The 19,476-nt window shown below is 42.9% G+C and overlaps 1 protein-coding gene across 1 annotated transcript in view; it reads right to left on the bottom strand.

The window, feature by feature from the left end:
* MCTP2 (multiple C2 and transmembrane domain containing 2) overlaps positions 1–19,476 on the bottom strand; it is a 202,325-nt gene that overhangs the window by 130,359 nt on the left and 52,490 nt on the right. Inside the window, exons 8-9 of the mRNA XM_052659435.1 lie at positions 7,761–7,925; positions 5,367–5,497 (exon numbers count right to left, since the gene is read on the bottom strand). Coding sequence (XP_052515395.1) covers positions 5,367–5,497; positions 7,761–7,925 — 296 coding nt within the window. The remainder of the gene's footprint in view (positions 1–5,366; positions 5,498–7,760; positions 7,926–19,476) is intronic.

Below are 19,476 nucleotides of genomic sequence, written 5' to 3' on the forward strand. Positions count from 1 at the left end.
AGTCAGGTCGTAGATCATTCATTCCATCAGAGGTCCACTGTGGCAACAAGTGGTGAAGAAAAAGGAGCGGGGCACTGGTGTGTCTGTGTCTAGCCAGGTCCAGCCGTGGTTCACGGGCAGGAGATGGAATCCGACGGCTTTGTGACCTCACTCCCGCTTTCCGCTCTAGTCTGATCGTGTGACGTCATCACTCCGCATTTTTTTTCAAGATTCTCAGACGTCTTCTCCCTCCTCGCTAAGTCTCTGCCCGTGTGGTCCCATCTTCCTGAAACGTTCTTCCTCCAGTCTGGTCTGGCTAACCACCACCCATATTACAGGTCTCAGCTGAGACACTCTTCTTCCAGAAAGCCGCCCACAACCTAGTGCCTGAGGACACAATCCCCACGTGAACCCCCAGCTTTTGGTAGGATGTCTGATACACAACATGCTCAGTGTTTGTTGAGTAAAATGAAGGAACAAACAAAATGAATCCTAGTGGCAAAATAAAATTCAAACACCCCAAATTATAAAGTCAGTGTTTCTTTTTTGTTAACCAACTGAATACCTTGTAGGGTCTATTTCCTCCTCTATATAAAAAAGAAAGGGAAAGAAATATATGTACTGGATGCCTCCCAGATTCAAATGTCTGCATTTCTATTCACCTGGAGAAAACAAGGACTAAGTTACTTTTTTTTCCCCGCCTCTGTAAGCTTTTTTTTTTTCCCTCTGCATATATTAAAGCCAGCATCTCTAGCCCACAGGCAGTTAATGTGCTGATTTAGCATTGTTTCTGACCTCCTGTTCCTGTCTTTCTCCATTAATCCCACTGCATTTTAATGTTTTAATTCAACACATAATTTTTACCATATCAGTCAGCCAAACCTGCTAAGTTCCACTTGCCATGATAGCTTTTAACCTCTTATTCATCACCATAATTCTATGTTTTATATTATAGACTGGTCAGCTTTTAACTTAAATGCAAGGGGGCAGAAAAGAGTCCTAGAGGTTTAAAAGCTGTAAATCTCAGAGGCTAAGAACGGGGGTGAACAGGAAGCAAATGGTGACTGTGTCAAGCCTCTCTGTGAAAGCAGATCGGCGACACGGGGTGCGACCTGTCCAAAGAAAGACCCTGATTCTCCTGCGTGTTGGAGTCACCGGTAAATGGGCAGCACGTCAGAACCACTTTCTAAGGCACCACGTGGGACTCAGGATTGGCTCTGTGGCAGCCCAGTTAAAATAAGCTTGTGCAATCTCATTCTTAACTTTTCCAAACTAAGTCTGCATGCATCCGAACATGCATGCTCAGTTTTGTCCGACTCTTTGCAACCCCATGGACTGTAGCCCACCAGGCTCCTCTGTTCACATAATTTTCCAGGCAAGAATACCAGAGTGGGTTGCCATTTCCTCCTCCAGGGAATCTTCCTGATTCAGGGATTGAACTTGCAACTCTTGCGCCTCCCTACATTTGCAGGCAGATTCCTTACCACTGGCGCCACCTTGGAAGCTAGGATATTCTATAACAAATTAATCACCAGAATCACAGGGAAATATAAAATATACTTTAAGAAAATGGTATGATTATGTTGAAATGTTATAGGTTGACAAGAAGATTAATCTATATTTCTACTCTTGCCATTTTGTTTAAAAGTTGGAGCAGGTTATATTTAGCTTTATTTCTTACTCCTCCTAAAAATCCACTGTTTCTGGACCATTGATGGACTCAAAAGACTGTGTTTTTTTTTTTTTTTCTGGCCCATGAATAGTAGACATCCTGGATTGGGAGGTGGGGTGTTGGTTTGCCCAAGCACCTCTATCTCACCAGCCCTGACCTCCTCAGGAGCTACCTGTGGCTCAGCGGAAGCCCACAAGTGGACCATAAGGACACAAGGAATTTTAGAAAGTTCCCCATGACTCAGGAGAGCCTGGAGGAGGCTGGCTGCCATGGAGGTTGGGGAGGCGGGACAAGCCTAAACTATCACCAAGCTAGCAACACACCAATGCTAACACAAACACCAGTTATGACCATAACTGACCACTGCCCCAGTCTACCACTGTCCACAGCTACAAAACCAATGTCAGTCAGGCTAATCAACACTGTTCAGTTCTTGAGTCAATAAATATCCTTCCCATCACATCCTGGAAGATAGTCACTGCTCACTTCCACCAAAACACACACACACACAAATCTATTCTGTTTTGAATAAACAAAACTGAGCTGAATTTTAACCAGTCATATCTCAAATACTTAAACAGCACAATTTAGTTGTGGGGATCTGTAGTTATTATCCAGAAGAAAAAAAAAATCTCAAAATTAATAGGAGTAATACTAGCAACCAGCAATAGCCATGGTTGCCAGTTGCCATGATGACCTGCAAGTTGGCTGAAGACCCTGTTACACAGAAAAACCACAAGAAAGGCCACTGCCCAAGGTCTCGTAGCTTGCAAGTGTTGTGGTTACCAGACAGCCCAGGAAACACAACTCAAAGTGTTCCGTCCCTCCTCTCATGATGCCTGCCAGGGGAAGCTTCAGTGGGGGAACAGTTTCTCAGAGAGGCCGTGCAGAACTTTAAACTGCTAGCAACATGGTATCATCCAAAGACAAATTATGAGACAGGCCTGAGAACATTCAACATCGCCAAAGACCCTCCTGACACAAAGAGGTATTTCCCAACAGTTGAGGGGATAAAATAACTGATCCTTAAGAATTACAACAAAGAACAGGAAAACAAAGAGTGAACCCTTTTATGTAAGAAGGAACAGTAAGTAACAGGGCTGTGATATCCATATGCCAACACAATCTCTCCTTTCACTATGATAAGCGATGGTGTATTTTAGGGGAAGTTCACTCTGGGTAATGCTGTGTAGTCAAAGCCCAAGAGACACTTTTGTTATCTTCTGTACCTCAGGAGAGGAAAAAGGAAAAGGATACCCAAAAAAATTCCTTTAAAGTCCACGAAGAGGAAGGGCAGAATGGCCACTGGGGCAGGTAGACGTCTAAGTTACAAACAGGAAATAGCTCAAATAATAAATGAAGACCCAAATGACAAAACATGGCATAAGAGGGACATCTCCAATTATTTTCTGTGTCTGTAAAGAAACTTAATGCTCATTTGAAAAAGTGTTTCCTACTATGTGAAGGAAACATGACGGCACAATGACACACGAAATGAAAGGCCATTATTCTTCACACCTACTAAAATAACACATGGGCCATCCATCACCGGGGCTCAAAGGCCATCACTCAGATAGCGCTGTGGGACACAGAGTTCTCTGCACTTGTGCACTGACGTAACTTATCCGTACTCTGCTGGCTAACACAACGTGTCTGATCCTTCTGCCGTGGGTGTTGGCAGCGCACGGGGGTGTCGCAGCAGTGACCAGGGTGGGAGGCACTGAGAACACGCAGGTGTCTAAGTTATCCTGTGGAAACGGAGGAGCGGGGAGGCTGGGAAAGCATCTGACAGAGAAAAATCTGTGCATTCTGGACCACAGGAAGACCTTTCTCCTGAGCAGTAGAGTGACAGGACCTAGTTTGGTGCCCAAACCCACAAATCTGGCCCTGCAGATCTCCAGGGAAGCATGGCAACTACCTACCAGAGCAGCAGAGAACTGGGGTTGAGCAGGCTGCACAAAGCAACGGAACTGGGACCACGACACGCACACGGCAGGAAGAGCGCCCTGTCTCAGCTGGAGGCAGCCCGGCCCTCCTAGCCAGTGTTTACACGGATGGATGAAGTGTGTAGGGGTGTGTGTGTGTTCCACACGATAACTGGGCAACAGTGCTGCCATCAGGTGGGGGAGAGCTCGGATTATTAAGTACCCTGGGACAAACCGGACCGTTCTGTTGACAGAATGCCTCTGCAGGCAAGCATGGGAGGAATATGCCATGGTCTCCAAACTTCCTCTTGTCTGTCTCAGGATAAGTTACTGAGACGGGGTGGGATGAAAGTGCAAGTCGCTCAGTCGTGTCCGACTCTTTCCGACCCCATGGTCAATGCAGTCCATGGAATTCTCCAGGCCAGAATACTGCAGTGGGTAGCCTTTCCCTTCTCCAGGGGACCTTCCCAACCCAGGGATCGAACCAAGGTCTCCCGCATTGCAGGTGGATTTTTTACCAGCTGAGTCACAAGAGAAGCCCAAGAATACTAGGATGAGATAACAGCAGCAAAAAGAACTGATGTTTCATGCAACTGCCTCTGGTAAGCATTCTACACAGAAAAAAAGCACTGCATTGAGATTTAGGTTAGCTGGGGCGCAGCCTATTTTGGCTCCTACATTCCTTGCTGATAGAAAAACATAACATCTTTGGACTTCTGGACTTATCTGCAAAAAGAAGGGGTTCTACTGGATGAAGGGCTTTCAATCTTTCATTTTCAGCAGTAAAACTCTTGCCTGGAACAGAACCCCACCACAGAGCACAGGTAGAAGGGGAAATGCTATGGTTTCAGAAGAAACTTGATTATCCTGAAGGCTGGCCCCAACGCATCTCCCTGAATCCAGGGCTCCGGAGAACTTGGTTTGAAAAAGACCACAAACAGATGTTGAGAGCCCTTTAAATGCTTTATTCTAAATTTAGGATGGGTGGACAAACTGGATGCATACTGGCTGAACAAAACTCAGTAGTTTGGAAGAAAAAACTTGGGTCTTTGAAAACAGATAATCCTGAGCCTCGCATTCACTAGTTTGCTAAGCTTCTCAGCACTCCATTCCCTCATCTATAAAATAAGGATACTATTGTGAACGTGCAGGCTTCCCAGAAAGATCAGAGATGTATGCTTCCACCAGCATCTCCTTCATGCTTAAACTGGGGCAGCCACATGCAGGCAGAATTGCATTTAACTATAGTCTTACTATAATTCTATATGGAAACCATTAATACTTTCAATATTTCTCATTATATACAAGGGAGCACCTCAATTAAGCTGAGAAGGTCCAAAGTATACAAATGAAACTGATCTGGCCTCAGCAGATGTCATTACGATTTGCCACAAAGTCCATAGAGCACAATGGAAAGTTTCCATCAATTTGGGATCCCTAGCTTCACGGTGTGACTGAATTATTTGGTATTTTCACTGAAGACCAAAACCAAACTCATAGGGTGCATTGGAAACTGATACCAACATTTCCTAAAGAGTCTGAGATGGGACATTATCTTTCTTTAGAGAATTCCTGACACATAACGATTTTCTTCTGTTGTGATCAATACTAAACGGCATATACCAATTAATAAATGAAAAAGTCTTTCCCGGGTTAAGGTCCAGCTAACTTATGGCTCCTTGGGGTGGGAATACGAGGTTTTACTCTAAGCTCAACCAGATAAAGACAGTGTTATAGACCAGCCTGATGAAGACACGCCTCCCACCGTTTAGAAAGCAGAAGAGACTCACGTGCCCAAACGTTCCTCGTGCTTTTTGCTGTCCTTTCCCCACACTTCAATGTCCAAAATGCCCATCCTGTCAGAGAAGTAGTGAAAGTCAAACTGTTCCCGCCACTGCGGATTTGCACTCTTACACAGTGTCTAGAAAACATGCAGTTATAATATTTATTTTCTTAAAATGGTATTCATCACTATAGCAGCTACACATTCATTTCATTTCTAAACAGCAGGAAAGCAATCATAATGATGGTTATGATCACTCTTACACAGTTAAAATTTTCCTTTTTGGAAATGAAAGGCATGTTGAGGTTTTAAGAATTGGCAAAACATCATACTCTTTTAGCTGACCCCAGATTCATTCATTTATCTACCAAATTAGAAACAGCACTGTTATCCCCAAGGAAACAATAAATGTTATAGATATACAAAATATATATTTTTGATACATGGATAATATTTATTACACATATATAATAATGACTATTGAGCTGCACTCTCTATATAATATCTCAATAGACATTTTATGGCTCTTCTCTCTTACAAAAGATACTCCTAATTGGTTAATCAAATGGAAATAACATTTTTATTGGCACATCCATTTCAGCGCTGGCTTAAGAACTATATAAATTAACAATTGGGGATCTTAATTAACATCTGTCAGATGCATTACACGAGAAACCCATAACTTGTATGTGACTGCCTATTTCTAAAGTCAAGTTTCCCGAATCCAGTCACTGGAGTCAGAGGAAGACTAGGAGATTCCACTGCAGCCAAACCTAAAAATGAACATGCGTGGTTGGAAAACTCCACAAGTGTTTCCATGTTCTCCAAGAGTTATTTCAAACTGCTTATGTGTTTGATTCATTGGCAAGACTTTCATTTCTGTTTCATTTACACAGAGATACAATTTGTGAAGAAAAAGTGAGCAAAAATGCAGGCCACTAAATGCCGGGAAGTCAGGGCCAATTATGAAATCCTGGGACCAAGTTTGCTCGCATGGGAAAAAATGAACTGCTTAGACCTCGACTGCAGCCAACATCACATAACATCATCTATGCTGTTTTTCATCATCGTTGAGTTTAAATATATCAGATCACAGAATTTAGAATCTATGCAGAAAAAAGCCCACTTGATCGCAACTTAAGCGCAATATTCCCCAAGGCGGGATGCAGCAGATACTGGACTCTTTCTACACTTCACCTTAGTTTAAAAGGGTAAGTGCGCTTAGTGATGAATAATTCCTCTATAAATCCTTACTCTGAGGCTGGACGGTTAAAGGAATCTTAATGGAGAGCTGTGCTTATCCTGGATACACTCATTGTGAGGTACAGCCTAAAAATTATCGTCTGCACATTTTGGCCATAACTTTGCTGCAATTTTTTGCATTTCTCATAATCAACAATTCTGCAACGTGAGCTTCGGTTCTCTACTGCTTGCGCTGGAGTAAATGACCTTTAATATTTGATTCTGCACTGAAAATTGTGCGGGAGAGACAACCTCCTGCCCCGCTAAGTCATTCTGTAACTAGTCTGCTTCAGGTAAGTCCGCTACCTTGGAAAGCCCCAGCTGCAAATACCCTCGGGCCTATTTTCAAAGTCTTCCACTCTGATGTTTTTCTTCCTATGTGGCTTTTGGCAAGTGACTTAACTTTCAAGTACCCTAGTTCCCTCAATCCATAAAACATAGGAAATATTCCTGTCTGACAGTTATGTAAAACTAATTAATTACCATGGTTTGGAGACTAGGGTTTTTGAAATAAAAACCACACCGAATTACTGAGATTAAAAATTAAATGGAATTTGGATCAGTGGAATAAGATGATTGATTTTTAAAGACAGCTAAAAAAAAAAAAAAGCTATTACTTTTGTTCAAAACAAATCACTTTTAATACTTTTAGATAGCTTTAAAAAAAAATCAGAGCAAGAAAACAGCAGTATTAGATGTCTATTTTTGGTGTTCATACCAACAAGTTAGAGAAATCCAGGAGTGTATACTTCTGAAAATATGTTTAGTTAAACTCAAGCATTTTAATTCAATTATAACATATTACACTATTTTATTTTTGTAGGATTTTTGGAAACAGTAATCCTTTTCAGCACAATCTCTGAAACACAGTTGTTCATTTTCAAAATGAAAATAAGCCATGCATTCAAATCTATTGTTTAATAAACTTTCTCTAGCTCCAGTGACTATATTAAAATAGATGACACTAAGCAATCAAATGCCCATATTAACAGACAGCATCTGTACATTTATTTTGTTTTCTGGGGTGCTCCTAATCCACACAGGAGATTTAAAAATAAATTTTGTTCTTGCAAAGTTTAGAGGGGGAAAACATACATTTTTTTTTCCATTGTTTTCATCCTAAAGACATTGTTCTCCTTAAGGAATTGACAGAACTTACCTTACTTTTATACCTCTGATCTCCCAGTTTTAACTGGACAAACATCTCTGCCACGCTTCCGCCTGAGACATTCCTTCCTTCCAACAAAGTTATACTTATAATCCCATTCCAGAGTTGGTTCTTTTTCAAGGACTCTGAGAGCCGGAGGTTGCGTATCAAAGAGGACTGAAGCAAAGAAATAAAGATGACATATAAACTTGCTGATAATTCTTGAGTGTGACTTTGGTGATCAGAGGGGGTGGTCCAGCTTTCAGTATTCATGAGAAATACCACTCCCTGCCTAGTGAATGTGTTAATATTCTTCACTGGTTCTGCAAACCTGCAACCACAGCTAAGTGACTTCCTTCTCAAGCACTGGACTTGGAGCCTCCAGTGAAGGATGGATTCAAACAACACTTGCACCTGGCACCGGCCTCCCACCCATACGTGCTCTTTGGTAGAATCTTCCAAATGGGCCTTTGGCTACTCCGATAGTAGGAAGGGAAGAGAGGCATTCTGGGAAACAGGGATATAAGAACCAGGCACTGCTCTGCAGGGAAACAAACTACCTCTGGGTATTTCGAAATTACGGCTTTGAATTTATCCTTCACACTTGAATCTGTCTGCACCTCCCTTTATTTCTTGTGCTCACTTCCTAAGTCGTGTCCAACTCTTTTGCTAGCCCATGGGCTTCTTTGTCCATGAGATTTCCCAGGCAAGAATGCTGGAGTGGGTTGCCATTTCCTCCTCCAGGGAATCTTCCCGACCCAGGGATCGAACCTGAGTCTCCTGTATCTCCTGCACTGCAGGCAGACTCTTTACTGCTGAGCCTTATCCCTTAGGGGACAACAAAAAAGCCTAATAGTACTGCAAGATTCACAGGTCCAGAGACAGCCTATAATAGGCTTGCCAGCCAAATGAGCTTTGCAGACCTGGTGGGAGGGGAAGGTTGGATGAAGAACACAGACCAGGGCATGGGACCCAGTAACTGTTCAATAACTGTTACCTTATTTTTTTTTTTCCTTTTCTACATCACACACAGCTTAAATAGAATATAGAAAAAGGCAAATATCCCCTAGAATTAAATTATGAAGAGGACAAGCACACTTTATTTTTAATGTCCATTATGTAAATCTTCAAACACACACACAAACAGACCAGCACAACAAACCTCCATGTGCTTATTCACCACATTTTGTCATCTTATTACATGTTTCCCTGCTTCCCTAATATTTTCTCTGGCAGAAATATCTGAAAGAAAAATACTTATCTGTTTTTACATAAGCACCATGCCATGATTATACTCAACACAAGTAACGTCTATTCCTTTAACATTGTTAAATACCCTGAAGGTCTCGACAGTGTCTTTTTATGGTGAGTTTGTTAGAGTGAGAATCCCTGACCCGATCCACAGGCTGTGTTTGGTTGGCAGAATTCATTCACATTCTCCACTCAGTAAGTGAGATGGCACGAGGGTAGACGGCTTAATTTGAGGGAGAAATAAATGGGCAGAAGAATGGAGATGGTGTCGAGCATCACGGCAGAGCAATGAATTTCTAACACTATATATTCATTCCTGTCATCTGCTCACTGTATCTTTGAGATCATTTAGGCATCACTTTGCTTGGACACCGGTTACTCACAATTTATCACAACGAACGGTATGTCAGTGCGGGGTTAATTACATGCCAGCTTACCTCATCCAACACACGTCACTCCACCCCTCTTAATAAACGATGCAGTAATGCCAAGCGTTTGGGTCATTTTATGATTTCCTTAAACAAAAATGTTTAATATCTGTGTTGCCTTTCTCTGGAAACTGGAATTCACACACACACACACACACACACACACAGAGGTTTGAAGGTGCAGATACAGAACAGGAGAGGGAGAAGGGAAAACAATTTGTTTAAAAAAGAAAAAAACCCTCCCCTCTTGAAAACAGGAACAATTATTTCTCTAACTTCTATCAGAAGTTGGGTTATACAAAGAATACATTCAATCATGACAATCTATGAAATAAGGTTAAGTAACTTTGTATTTGTTGAAGCAGTGCATACCATCAGAATGTATAGCCAGGTACATATATAAATACATATGAAGATGTGTTTACACTCTATGTGTGTGCGTACAGATACTTTTAAAACATTCTCTAGCTTACTAAGCACACAGGCTGAAAACGTCCATCTTTAAAAAGAAAATGAGAATTTGATTCATACATCCTGCTGCACTTTCTTTTTTTTATGATTCTTCTTCTTAAAGTTTGACTTGCCAACCAATAAGCTGAAGCATGACCTGTCCCAGGGCCATGCTTCAAAGTTCCGACAGATATATTCCTCCCTAAACACTGCAACTATTTCAAAATCCTTTTTATAAAGAAGGGAGTAATGTCCACAAGGGATCAAAGGGCATCCTACAGTCTGGCAATTGCCTAAGAAAAATGGCAGTGTTTCCATGAAATATGCCCTAAAATAATTTTGTGGCTTGGTATGTCCTAATTTCAAATTGGATGTTTATCTTGGAAAGGCTTCTATCTAACTTGTCCATAAAACAGCCCCACTTAGCTCTATGAGCTCTGTGAAAATGGAATCCAAAGCTGGTTATTAACGGGGCCCAGAGATAGGTTCCATATGGCGGAACAGCATGGGAGGGCAAGGCAAAGGCCTACACCAGGCCCGGCTTGGCTGGAGCTCCTGATCAATCCAGGGACACTCGTTGCATTACACTCTAACATCTGGATTATTGCTTGTAATGTCCCTGGGAAATATCCACTTTCCATCAAAGCCTTTATCTATCTCAGTCGGACTTTGAACATTTTAGCATTTAACGCAGTCATGTTTGATGTGATGGACTTGCTCTTCGCCGTCCAAGATTTTTTTTTCCCTTGCTGAAGGAGGGGTAGGAAAAGAGAAGTATTTATTGCACAGTTCACAGATAGAAAAGGACACAGGCCCTTTATTCTACGTATTTCTAAATATTTCTGCAAAGCCCGCTACAAGGTTATGTCCGAAAAAGAAGATTCATCTGCAAGCGATGAGGTCTAGGATGTGAGCATGAGCTTTAAACATGTTTCTTAATCACTTTCGCATTTCTCTTCCACCCTTGAGACTTGTGATGAGGTTTAAGAGGCAGGGTCTGGGGTCGGGGGATGGCACCTGGGCCATCCCGTCTGTGCTCGGATGCAGAGCTGGGTTCTCCAGAACTTTTGCATTCTTCAAACACCCCCATTCTCCCCACCATAAATAGACTCCTCTGCACTCACTCTGTTAGCTCAATAGCTCAAGTTTTCATGTCTGTGCCCAAGCCCTGTAAGTGAAATTTGTCATCTTAATGCAGCCTGGAATGTGAAAGGAGAGAAGGAAATGACCCATCAAAGGGAGAAGCCCACCCCACCTAAGCTGAAACAAACACCGGGAGATAGAGCAAAGCTTCTGGGTCCTGACCCTAATTTCTCAGCAGACATAATGGATAAAATACAGCCCAGCAGGGTTTTGCTATTTTTCTCCTTCCTCCCAGAGGATCAGAACATTTTACTATTTCTTTGTGGATTCATTCATCGGCTCTCCTCCATGGCCCCCAGCCCTGCCAAATCTACTCCCAGAAAGAGTGACTCTTTCCTGAAACGGGCAACTTAGTTAAGACTAAGGGAAAACAAGTTGGGATATTTAACTTAGAAACATACTAACTTTCGTAAAAAATGAAACAGATTCCAAAACATTCATTTACTCCCGGGTCATGAAAATTTCACAGGAAGGGAAAGAAGAAAGGGAGAAAGATGGAAGGTACAGGCTGTGGGGCTTTTCTGCTCACTTCCAGCATGTGGAGAATTCTCAGGAGTTTCTGATCTAGGAATAGACTCTCAGAACAGTGGATGGGACTTTCCTGGTGGTCCGGGGGTTAAGAATCCACCTGTCAATGCAGGGGATGGGGGTTCCATCCCTGGGCTGGAGAGATGCCACACACTGTGGGGCAACTAAGCCCGCGTGCCACAGCTACTGAAGACTGCTCACCCCCAAGCCGGGCTCCACAAGAAGAGGAGCCAGTGCGATGCGAAAGCCGGGCTCCTCGGCTAGAGAGGAGCCTCCGGTCATCGCAGCTAGAGGAAGCCCATGCAGAGCAATGACGACCAAGCAGAGCCCAAAAGAAAAAAAGCAGTGAAGAGATCTGCCTTCCAGGGACATTAAAAAAAAAAAAAGGATTACAGACTGGCAAACATACATCATTGGAGGATTCTGGCCAAGCAGCATGCTGTGAAGATGGTAAAGTGGATTCCAGGACAACTACTCATCCTAGGGTTTCCTTTGTACACAGGGAACCGTAGGATGATGGACACAACAGCTTGATGTGTCTGTCCATCCCAAGCCAGGAAGAACAGCAGAAAAGTCAGATTTAAAGAAGGATCCTGACAGGGAGGCACAGAGTCCAGGAGCAGGGGAAACACCTATAGTCATCAGAAGCAATGTGATAGTTAGTGACTGCTGTTATTTAGTCATTAAGTCATGTGCGACTCCTTGCAACCCTATGGACTGTAGCCCACCAGCCTCCTCTGTCCATGGGATTTTCGAGGCAAGAATACTGGAGTGGGTAGCCATTTCTTTCTCTAGTGATACCACCGTTCATAATTAACTATGCCAAACAATACTACTGGGTAACAATTCAAAGCATTCCCTTGCGTGGCAAAAAAATACCAAAACATTTTTAAAAAGTAAAATTAGGGGCACTGAAAAAACGTTTTTACAAGGTTTTCCCAGTAGGCCTACCTTAGTGGCACCAATTCCTGTACGGGTACTTTTTAGATCATCTCAGAGATGGAAATTTAAAAATACGTGTTCCCATGTTGCTAATACATCTTATTCTGATGCTCACTAATTATCTTTCCTGAGTCATTGTGAGGAAGTAGAGAGTGAATGGAGACAAATGCATAAGCAAAAATGAACTAACTTTGTAAGCAAATTGATGAGTAAAGCAAGATTCCAACCATATTGTCAATGCTTAGAAAAACGAGGGGAGAAGACGCAGTCTATAAAAGCTTTCCATGAAATATTCCTTTCAAGCTTTTTCAACTTGTAAAACTACTGCTCATTGTCAACAGCTTTTATAGCATGACATGAGAAGATCCATATACTCATGCAACAGGCTTCCAGAAAGCTCCTACTTGGCAGTTCCTTGTATCATCTGAAGAGAACCCTGGCGGCATAAATTCTCCTAGAACGACACACAGATTTTTGCATGGGATATAAAGCAAGCCTTTTAAATTTCCCACAGAGGCATGGACATGGAAGATGAGACATATTTATAGATGAAAACTATATCATAGTTCCAAGGATATGAATAATCTGTGTGTGCAAAGATATTAAAGGATTACTTTATTTTTTAATTAAGAGGGACTACCCTCACTTGCTGTTTGAACTTAAAAATTAGATTATGAGAAGATTTTTAATTGATAAAGTCTATAAACACCCAATGACCCTCAGGGTTCTGGACTGAGGAGGGAAAAAATGAAGGCCATGTGAGTAAATAAGATTTCCCTTTTCACCCTGACCTCCAGGAAACTCAAAATTAAATGGCTGGTTCATCTGCGATAATCATCATCAACTAGTATTTCTTTTTTTAAAAATTTTATATTGGAATATAGCCAGTTAGCAATGTTGTGACGGTTTCAGGTGGACAGCAAAGGGACTCAGTTATACATATACATGTATCCATTCTCTCCGAAACTCCCGTCCCATCCAAGTTGTCACATAAGAGTGAGCCGAGTTCCCTGTGCTCTGGAGTAGGCCTTTGTTGTTTCTTGATTTGCAGGCCTTAACTCCTGTAGTCTGTATTTCTACGGCTCTCCTTCACTTAAAATAGGTCAAGGGCACCCCTAAGCAGGACTGGGACTAGGGTGAGGTGAGAGAGGCATTCAGGATGAAACATTTAAGGAGGTGCTCATGCTCAGGCTTCTGTGAGGGTAGGGCTGGCCCCAGAGCCCCAGTGCCTACTCGCGCTTTACCCCAGGCACCTTGCCTGCCTCACTCTAACCCCAGGAATCTAAGATCCAGCAGCGCTCCCTGCAGTTCTACAAGTCCTGCCCCTCTGACATCCCTGGCTTCACCTCCTATCTTCCCAGCATCCCATGCCACCCCCTAGTCCACAACAGTGGTTCTCAAACATAAATATGCTTCCAGGTCACCCGGAAGGCTCACTAATAGGCGGCTGGGTCCCATTTCCAGAGTTTCTGATCTGAGAGCCCTGAGATGGAGGTCCAGAAATATCTGCATTCAAATGATTTCTGCTGATGCTCCTGGTTGAGAGAGCTCAACTTTGGAATGAACACAGAGAGTCTGGAGAGCTTGCCACACACATTATTTTGTGAGTGTCATGTCTCAATGAACTTCTTCCTCCTCACTTGGTGACATTCACTCCTGTCTCCTTTCACTCAGTTCTCCAGCCTACAACCCACCCCACCCACCTGCAAGGTCAAGATAAGGGTCTAGTCTCTGAATACCCCACCTCTCTACTCAGCTCTCCCAATCAGATCAGTTCAATTCAGTTCAGTTGCTCAGTCTTGGCAATCCTATTGACTGCAGCATGCCAGGCTTCCCTGTCCATCACCAACTCCCAGAGCTTGCTCAAACTTATGTCCATCAAGTCAGTGATGCCACTCAATCATCTCATCCTCTGTCATCCCCTTCTCTTCCTGCCTTTAATTTTGCCAGCATCAGGGTCTTTTCCAGTGAGTCAGTTCTTCACATCAGGTGGCCGAAGTATTGGAGTTTCAGCTTCAGCATCAGTCCTTCCAATGAATATTCAGGACTGATCTCCTTTAGGATGGACTGGCTGGATCCCCTTGCAGTCCCAAGGGACTCAAGGGGACTCAAGAGTCTTCTCCAACACCACCGTAGAAAAGCATCAATTCTTTGGCACTCTGCTTTCTTTATGGTCCAACTCTCACATCCATACATGACTACTGGAAAAACCATAGCCTTGACTAGATGGATCTTTGTTGGCAAAGTAATGTCTTTGTTTTTTAATATGCTGTCTAGGTTGGTCATAGCTTTTCTTCCAAGGAGCAAGCGTCTTTTAATTTCATGGCTGCAGTCACCATCTGCAGTGATTTGGAGGCCTAAGAGAATAAAGTCTGTCACTGTTTCCACTGCCCCATCTCTCCGAATACTGCATCAGTTATGATGTCCAAGTCTTACTCATCTCTGAAGTCTCAGGACGGCATTCCCGCCAATATAGTATGTGCTCAGTGAGGGGGTTTTGGACAAAAGTGATTCTAATGTCACTGAGATGACAGATTTGTGAAAAGTGGCTCTATTCTTCTGCGCTGGAGATACACAAGGTTTGAGAATTCTAATAGATTCACCGCCTTAGCTGAGCATGACTGAGGCCCCCAGAAATGAGGAAGACCTCTAGAAACTATTCTGTCTAGGATAATGCTGGCCTAAATGGCAACCCACTCCGGTATTCTTGCCTAGAGAATCCTGTGGACAGAGGAGCCTGGTGGGCTGCTGTCCATACAGTCACACAGAGTAGGACACGACTGAAGCAACTTAGCATGCATGCATGCATTGGAGAAGGAAATGGCAACCCACTCCAGTATTCTTGTCTGGAGAATCCCAGGGACAGAGGAGCCTGGTGGGCTGCTGTCCATGGGGTCACACAGAGTCGGACATGACTGAGCGACTTCACTTTCACTTTTCACTTTCATGCACTGGAGAAGGAAATGGCAACCCACTCCAGTGTTCTTGCCTGGAGAATCCCAGGGACGGGGGAGCCTGGTGGGCTGCCATCTATGGGGTTGCACAGAGTCAGACACGACTGAAGCGACTTAGCAGCAGCAGCAGACTTCATAATAATGCAGCAGAAACATCGAGGTTAAGATATTCAGCAGTGTTACTTCTAGATGGAGAGGGAGATAATAAGTAGGTAGATAAGGGATAGATAGGCATATAGATAGATGAAAAAATTAGGTAGATATATATAGATGGGAAGATAGAAATAAACAGATATATGAATATATATGGCTGTTTGGGATATACCATCCTCCAATCCTTTAAATCTAACCAAGAAAACAAAACAGTAAAAGGTGATACTATGGATAGGCATTTGAGTTCAGTGAATAATGTGTGAAAATGAAAAACAACAGAACCAGAAGCACTCTACTAACTGGGGAAGTGGTCCAGGCATGATACTCTCATTTTGGTTCCAAATAGACCACACTTCTTGCAAAGGGTTTTGCTTGTACAACTTCCAGGACCAATAGTGCAACAAGGGTGAAACTGGTAAACTCATTTCACCAATAGTGAAATGAGTTCAAGTAGAGAAAGAGGTGCAGTGACAGAAGGCATTTACCTCTAAGGTGGAGAAGAGGTATTTTTTCCACTTTAAGCAGCTTCTTCTCAACTCAAAACTATATGACAGACAAAACAGCCATCAGAACTTCCTTCCGGTTCTCACCTGGGCTCTGCTCACCAAGCACATCCTGACAGACAGACAGACGGGTGTATAGACAGACAGGCAGACAGACTTAACAATCTTCTCTCCAAATTCTTTGACTGTCCTCTTTCAATTTAAGTTTCTCCAACTTCCCTGGTGGCTTAGACAGCCAAAAATCTGTCTGCAAATGCAGGAGACCTGGGTTCGATCCTTGGGTTGGGAAGATCTCCTGGAGAAGGGAAGGGCTACACCCTCCAGTATTCTTGCCTGGAGAATCCCATGGACAGAGGATTCTGGCAGGCTAGAGTACACTCTTCTACAGTCCAGAAGAGTCAGACACATCTGAGTGACTGAACACACAATATATTTAATATAACATTACATGATATAATACAATGTTGGGATGCCAAATAGAACACATGAAGAAAAGCTAAGGTTAGCGACAGTAGGAAGTGGCCAGCACTTTTAGGCCTGGGGTGGGAGGGGCGGGGGCGTGGTGCAATTTTCTGTGAAGTTCCAGGTAGTAAGAATTAGGCTCTGTCCAAGTACTCTGCTCCACCCTGCCAGCCAGGGACAGTGCACACACCGATGAGCACAACAATGCTCCAATCAAATTGTATTTACAGAAGCAGATACAGGGTTGGATTTTGCACTCAGGCTGCAGTTCAGTGATCCCTGGGCTACAGAGAGAAAAAGAATGCATGCTCGGGTCAGAGGTACCTGGGAGAAGCAGAAACCACAGCAGGGCTGGCTAGTGGAGGGGACAAAGGCAGACACCACGGGAATCAGAGAAAAGGGAGAAAGACCCTGACTTCTCCCTCGTGCCCCCCGCAGCACCCTGTCTCTCCCTCTCAGCCAGTCAGAGGCCACCTGACAAAGGGACAGAGAAAATGCATCCTGCAGCGCTCGGCCTCTGTGATAACGCAGGAACCTCGCTAGACGAACATGAAGCTGCACACAGCAAACGGTGGAACCACTAATCAACTCATGTCATTCCGAAAAAATGTTGCCCTACACAGGGATGTCTTTTACCTGAAACGGCTGTCACATAACTGCATAAAACAATAGGTCAAAAGAGGAGCCATATGATAATAAATACTTATCTCGGTGCAAATTATCTAAAATAAAGAAAACCCCTAACTCAAAGGGCACATGGTCACCTATAATACTCTCCCAAATGAAAGGGGGGTGTGTACAGTTGCAGATTTTCTGAATACATCAGTGACCTACCAATTCCACTTTTTATCATCATGTTTCTATCCCATTAGACTATTTGACATAAGAGAAGTAACGGCTGTTAATTTTCTAGCTCTGTAACTGTGATATACATTAGAGAGCAGGAAGGTATGGAAATAGATCTATTCACAGAAAAGCTTATGCAAAGGCAATGTCTGAAAAAAAGCAGGTATCTGATTCAGGCCCTTTAGATCAGATTTGCAGCTCTCTCTTTAAAATGCTCCCTTGAAGGTAAACAAAGGCTTTTGCATGAAAGCTAAAACTACTTTCACAGGCAATCTCTATGTACTCACTGTATTAAAACCAAGGTCAGTAACAAAACCCAGGAAACGGGGTAGCCCTTGGCATTCCAGTGGGTAGGACTCTGTGCTCTCAGTGCCGAGGACACTCGTTCAATCCCTGGTCAGGGAACGAAGCCCACAGGCCGCATGCTGCAGCCAAAATATATATATTCAAGGAAACGCTTTAGAAGACAGTCCATAAAGACTGCCACTCTGGGTGATGCAATATTATAAACTTATGAGTTTAAGAAGCAGTTATTTAAACAAAGTTATTATAAGAATAAGATTGAGGTGAAAGAGCCAATGACATTTTATAGGTAATGCATCACTTAGAACTAGCAAAATTTTATATACTCAGATTAAATAATCTTCTTTATGTTAAATGTCTGCTTTCTAGTTTTTAAATGGAAATCCTAAAAAAAGCAGTTTATAGTTTAAAACTACCAAGGGAGACTGATCAGGGTATTTTAACTACGGTTACAGAGAGTTAATCACAGAGACTATAGATTTTCCCTGTGACTCACTTTTATGAGCTAAATTAGAACTTATCTCACTTTTCCCTCTATAACTGCAGGCTCTAAGTAGCAAAAAGTCACCCTAACAATTGAAATTCTGCACCAATCCATAAATTGCATCTCTCACCCATGATCATAAGTAGCTTTCAGTGACCTCTATTCATCAAAGGTTTTATGAAACGCTGTGTACTAGGGGCAGGCATTTATTAAGTCTCTGAGCCCAGTGCCCTGAAGTCAAAATTCTAGAAACTACAATGAGAGGGAAAAAAGGAGACAGCAGTCAGTGGTAAGATGCCACTCCGCAGCACAGACATAAATACTGCTCTCCAGGATCCTCTGTTCCTATCCTAGTTTTGATATCTTTATCCTGGCCGGCAACATTTTTCTCCCCTCCTCATTCCTTGGGCCATTCTTCCTAACCTCTCCTGTCCTCCCTAGACTCCAATATTCCCCAAGCTCACAATTTTTCTTTCTAGCCTTTATGTTCTTCCACAAACTGCCAGCGCTCTTCCACAGGCCGGAGCTCCCTAACTAAAGATGGTTATTGATGTACAGTACCAGTGTTTTAGTGCAGCGGCAGAATCAATAAACGAGAAAATACTGCTTTGTCAGGTTTCGCCGGAGCATGCTGGGAAACTTTACTGCTCCGGATGGTTACAGCAACGCTTAATACGCGAGAGGGAGAGCCAGCTCCCTTCTGCAGAGAGCATGATGTTCTCCTACCCTCTAGTGACTATAAAGGAGTAAGACAAAAGTTGGAGGGATTTTTGAGATGGCTTCACATGATTATTTATTGCCTCTTAATTTTATATCTAAAAAGAACAAGAGTTCTGAAAACCCAGTGAACAGGTAGGATTAAAACAAAGCTAAATTAAAAAAAAAAGCTTAGCCTGGTTATATTTAAAGGGCTCCCAAAATGCAAAGGATATACATTTTAGGAAGAGTCAGAACTTTGATTCCTCTGGATTTTAAAAAGCAAGGCTTAGAAAGTTTGCCTTCCTAAATGACTAGTCAGGTTACAGATCTCTCTCTCTCTCTCTCACACACACACACACACGCTCTTATAACGCACAAAATCTTTGTTTCAATCTCCTTATTTTACAGCGAAGTAAGCAACTACAGGTTAGAAATGAGAACTGGTATACATCTGTGTACAGGTGTGTGTATATAAATAAATGCATAGACAGAGCTTGCCCACGCACCCTCCCCTAACACACAGACCCATCACAGGCACCTGCATCTTGATTATTCCTCTTCTGGAAGTAGCAGAGCTGAAGT

The sequence above is a fragment of the Budorcas taxicolor genome, chromosome 21 (genome assembly GCF_023091745.1).
Source record: "Budorcas taxicolor isolate Tak-1 chromosome 21, Takin1.1, whole genome shotgun sequence".
Classification (NCBI taxonomy): Eukaryota; Metazoa; Chordata; class Mammalia; order Artiodactyla; family Bovidae; genus Budorcas; species Budorcas taxicolor.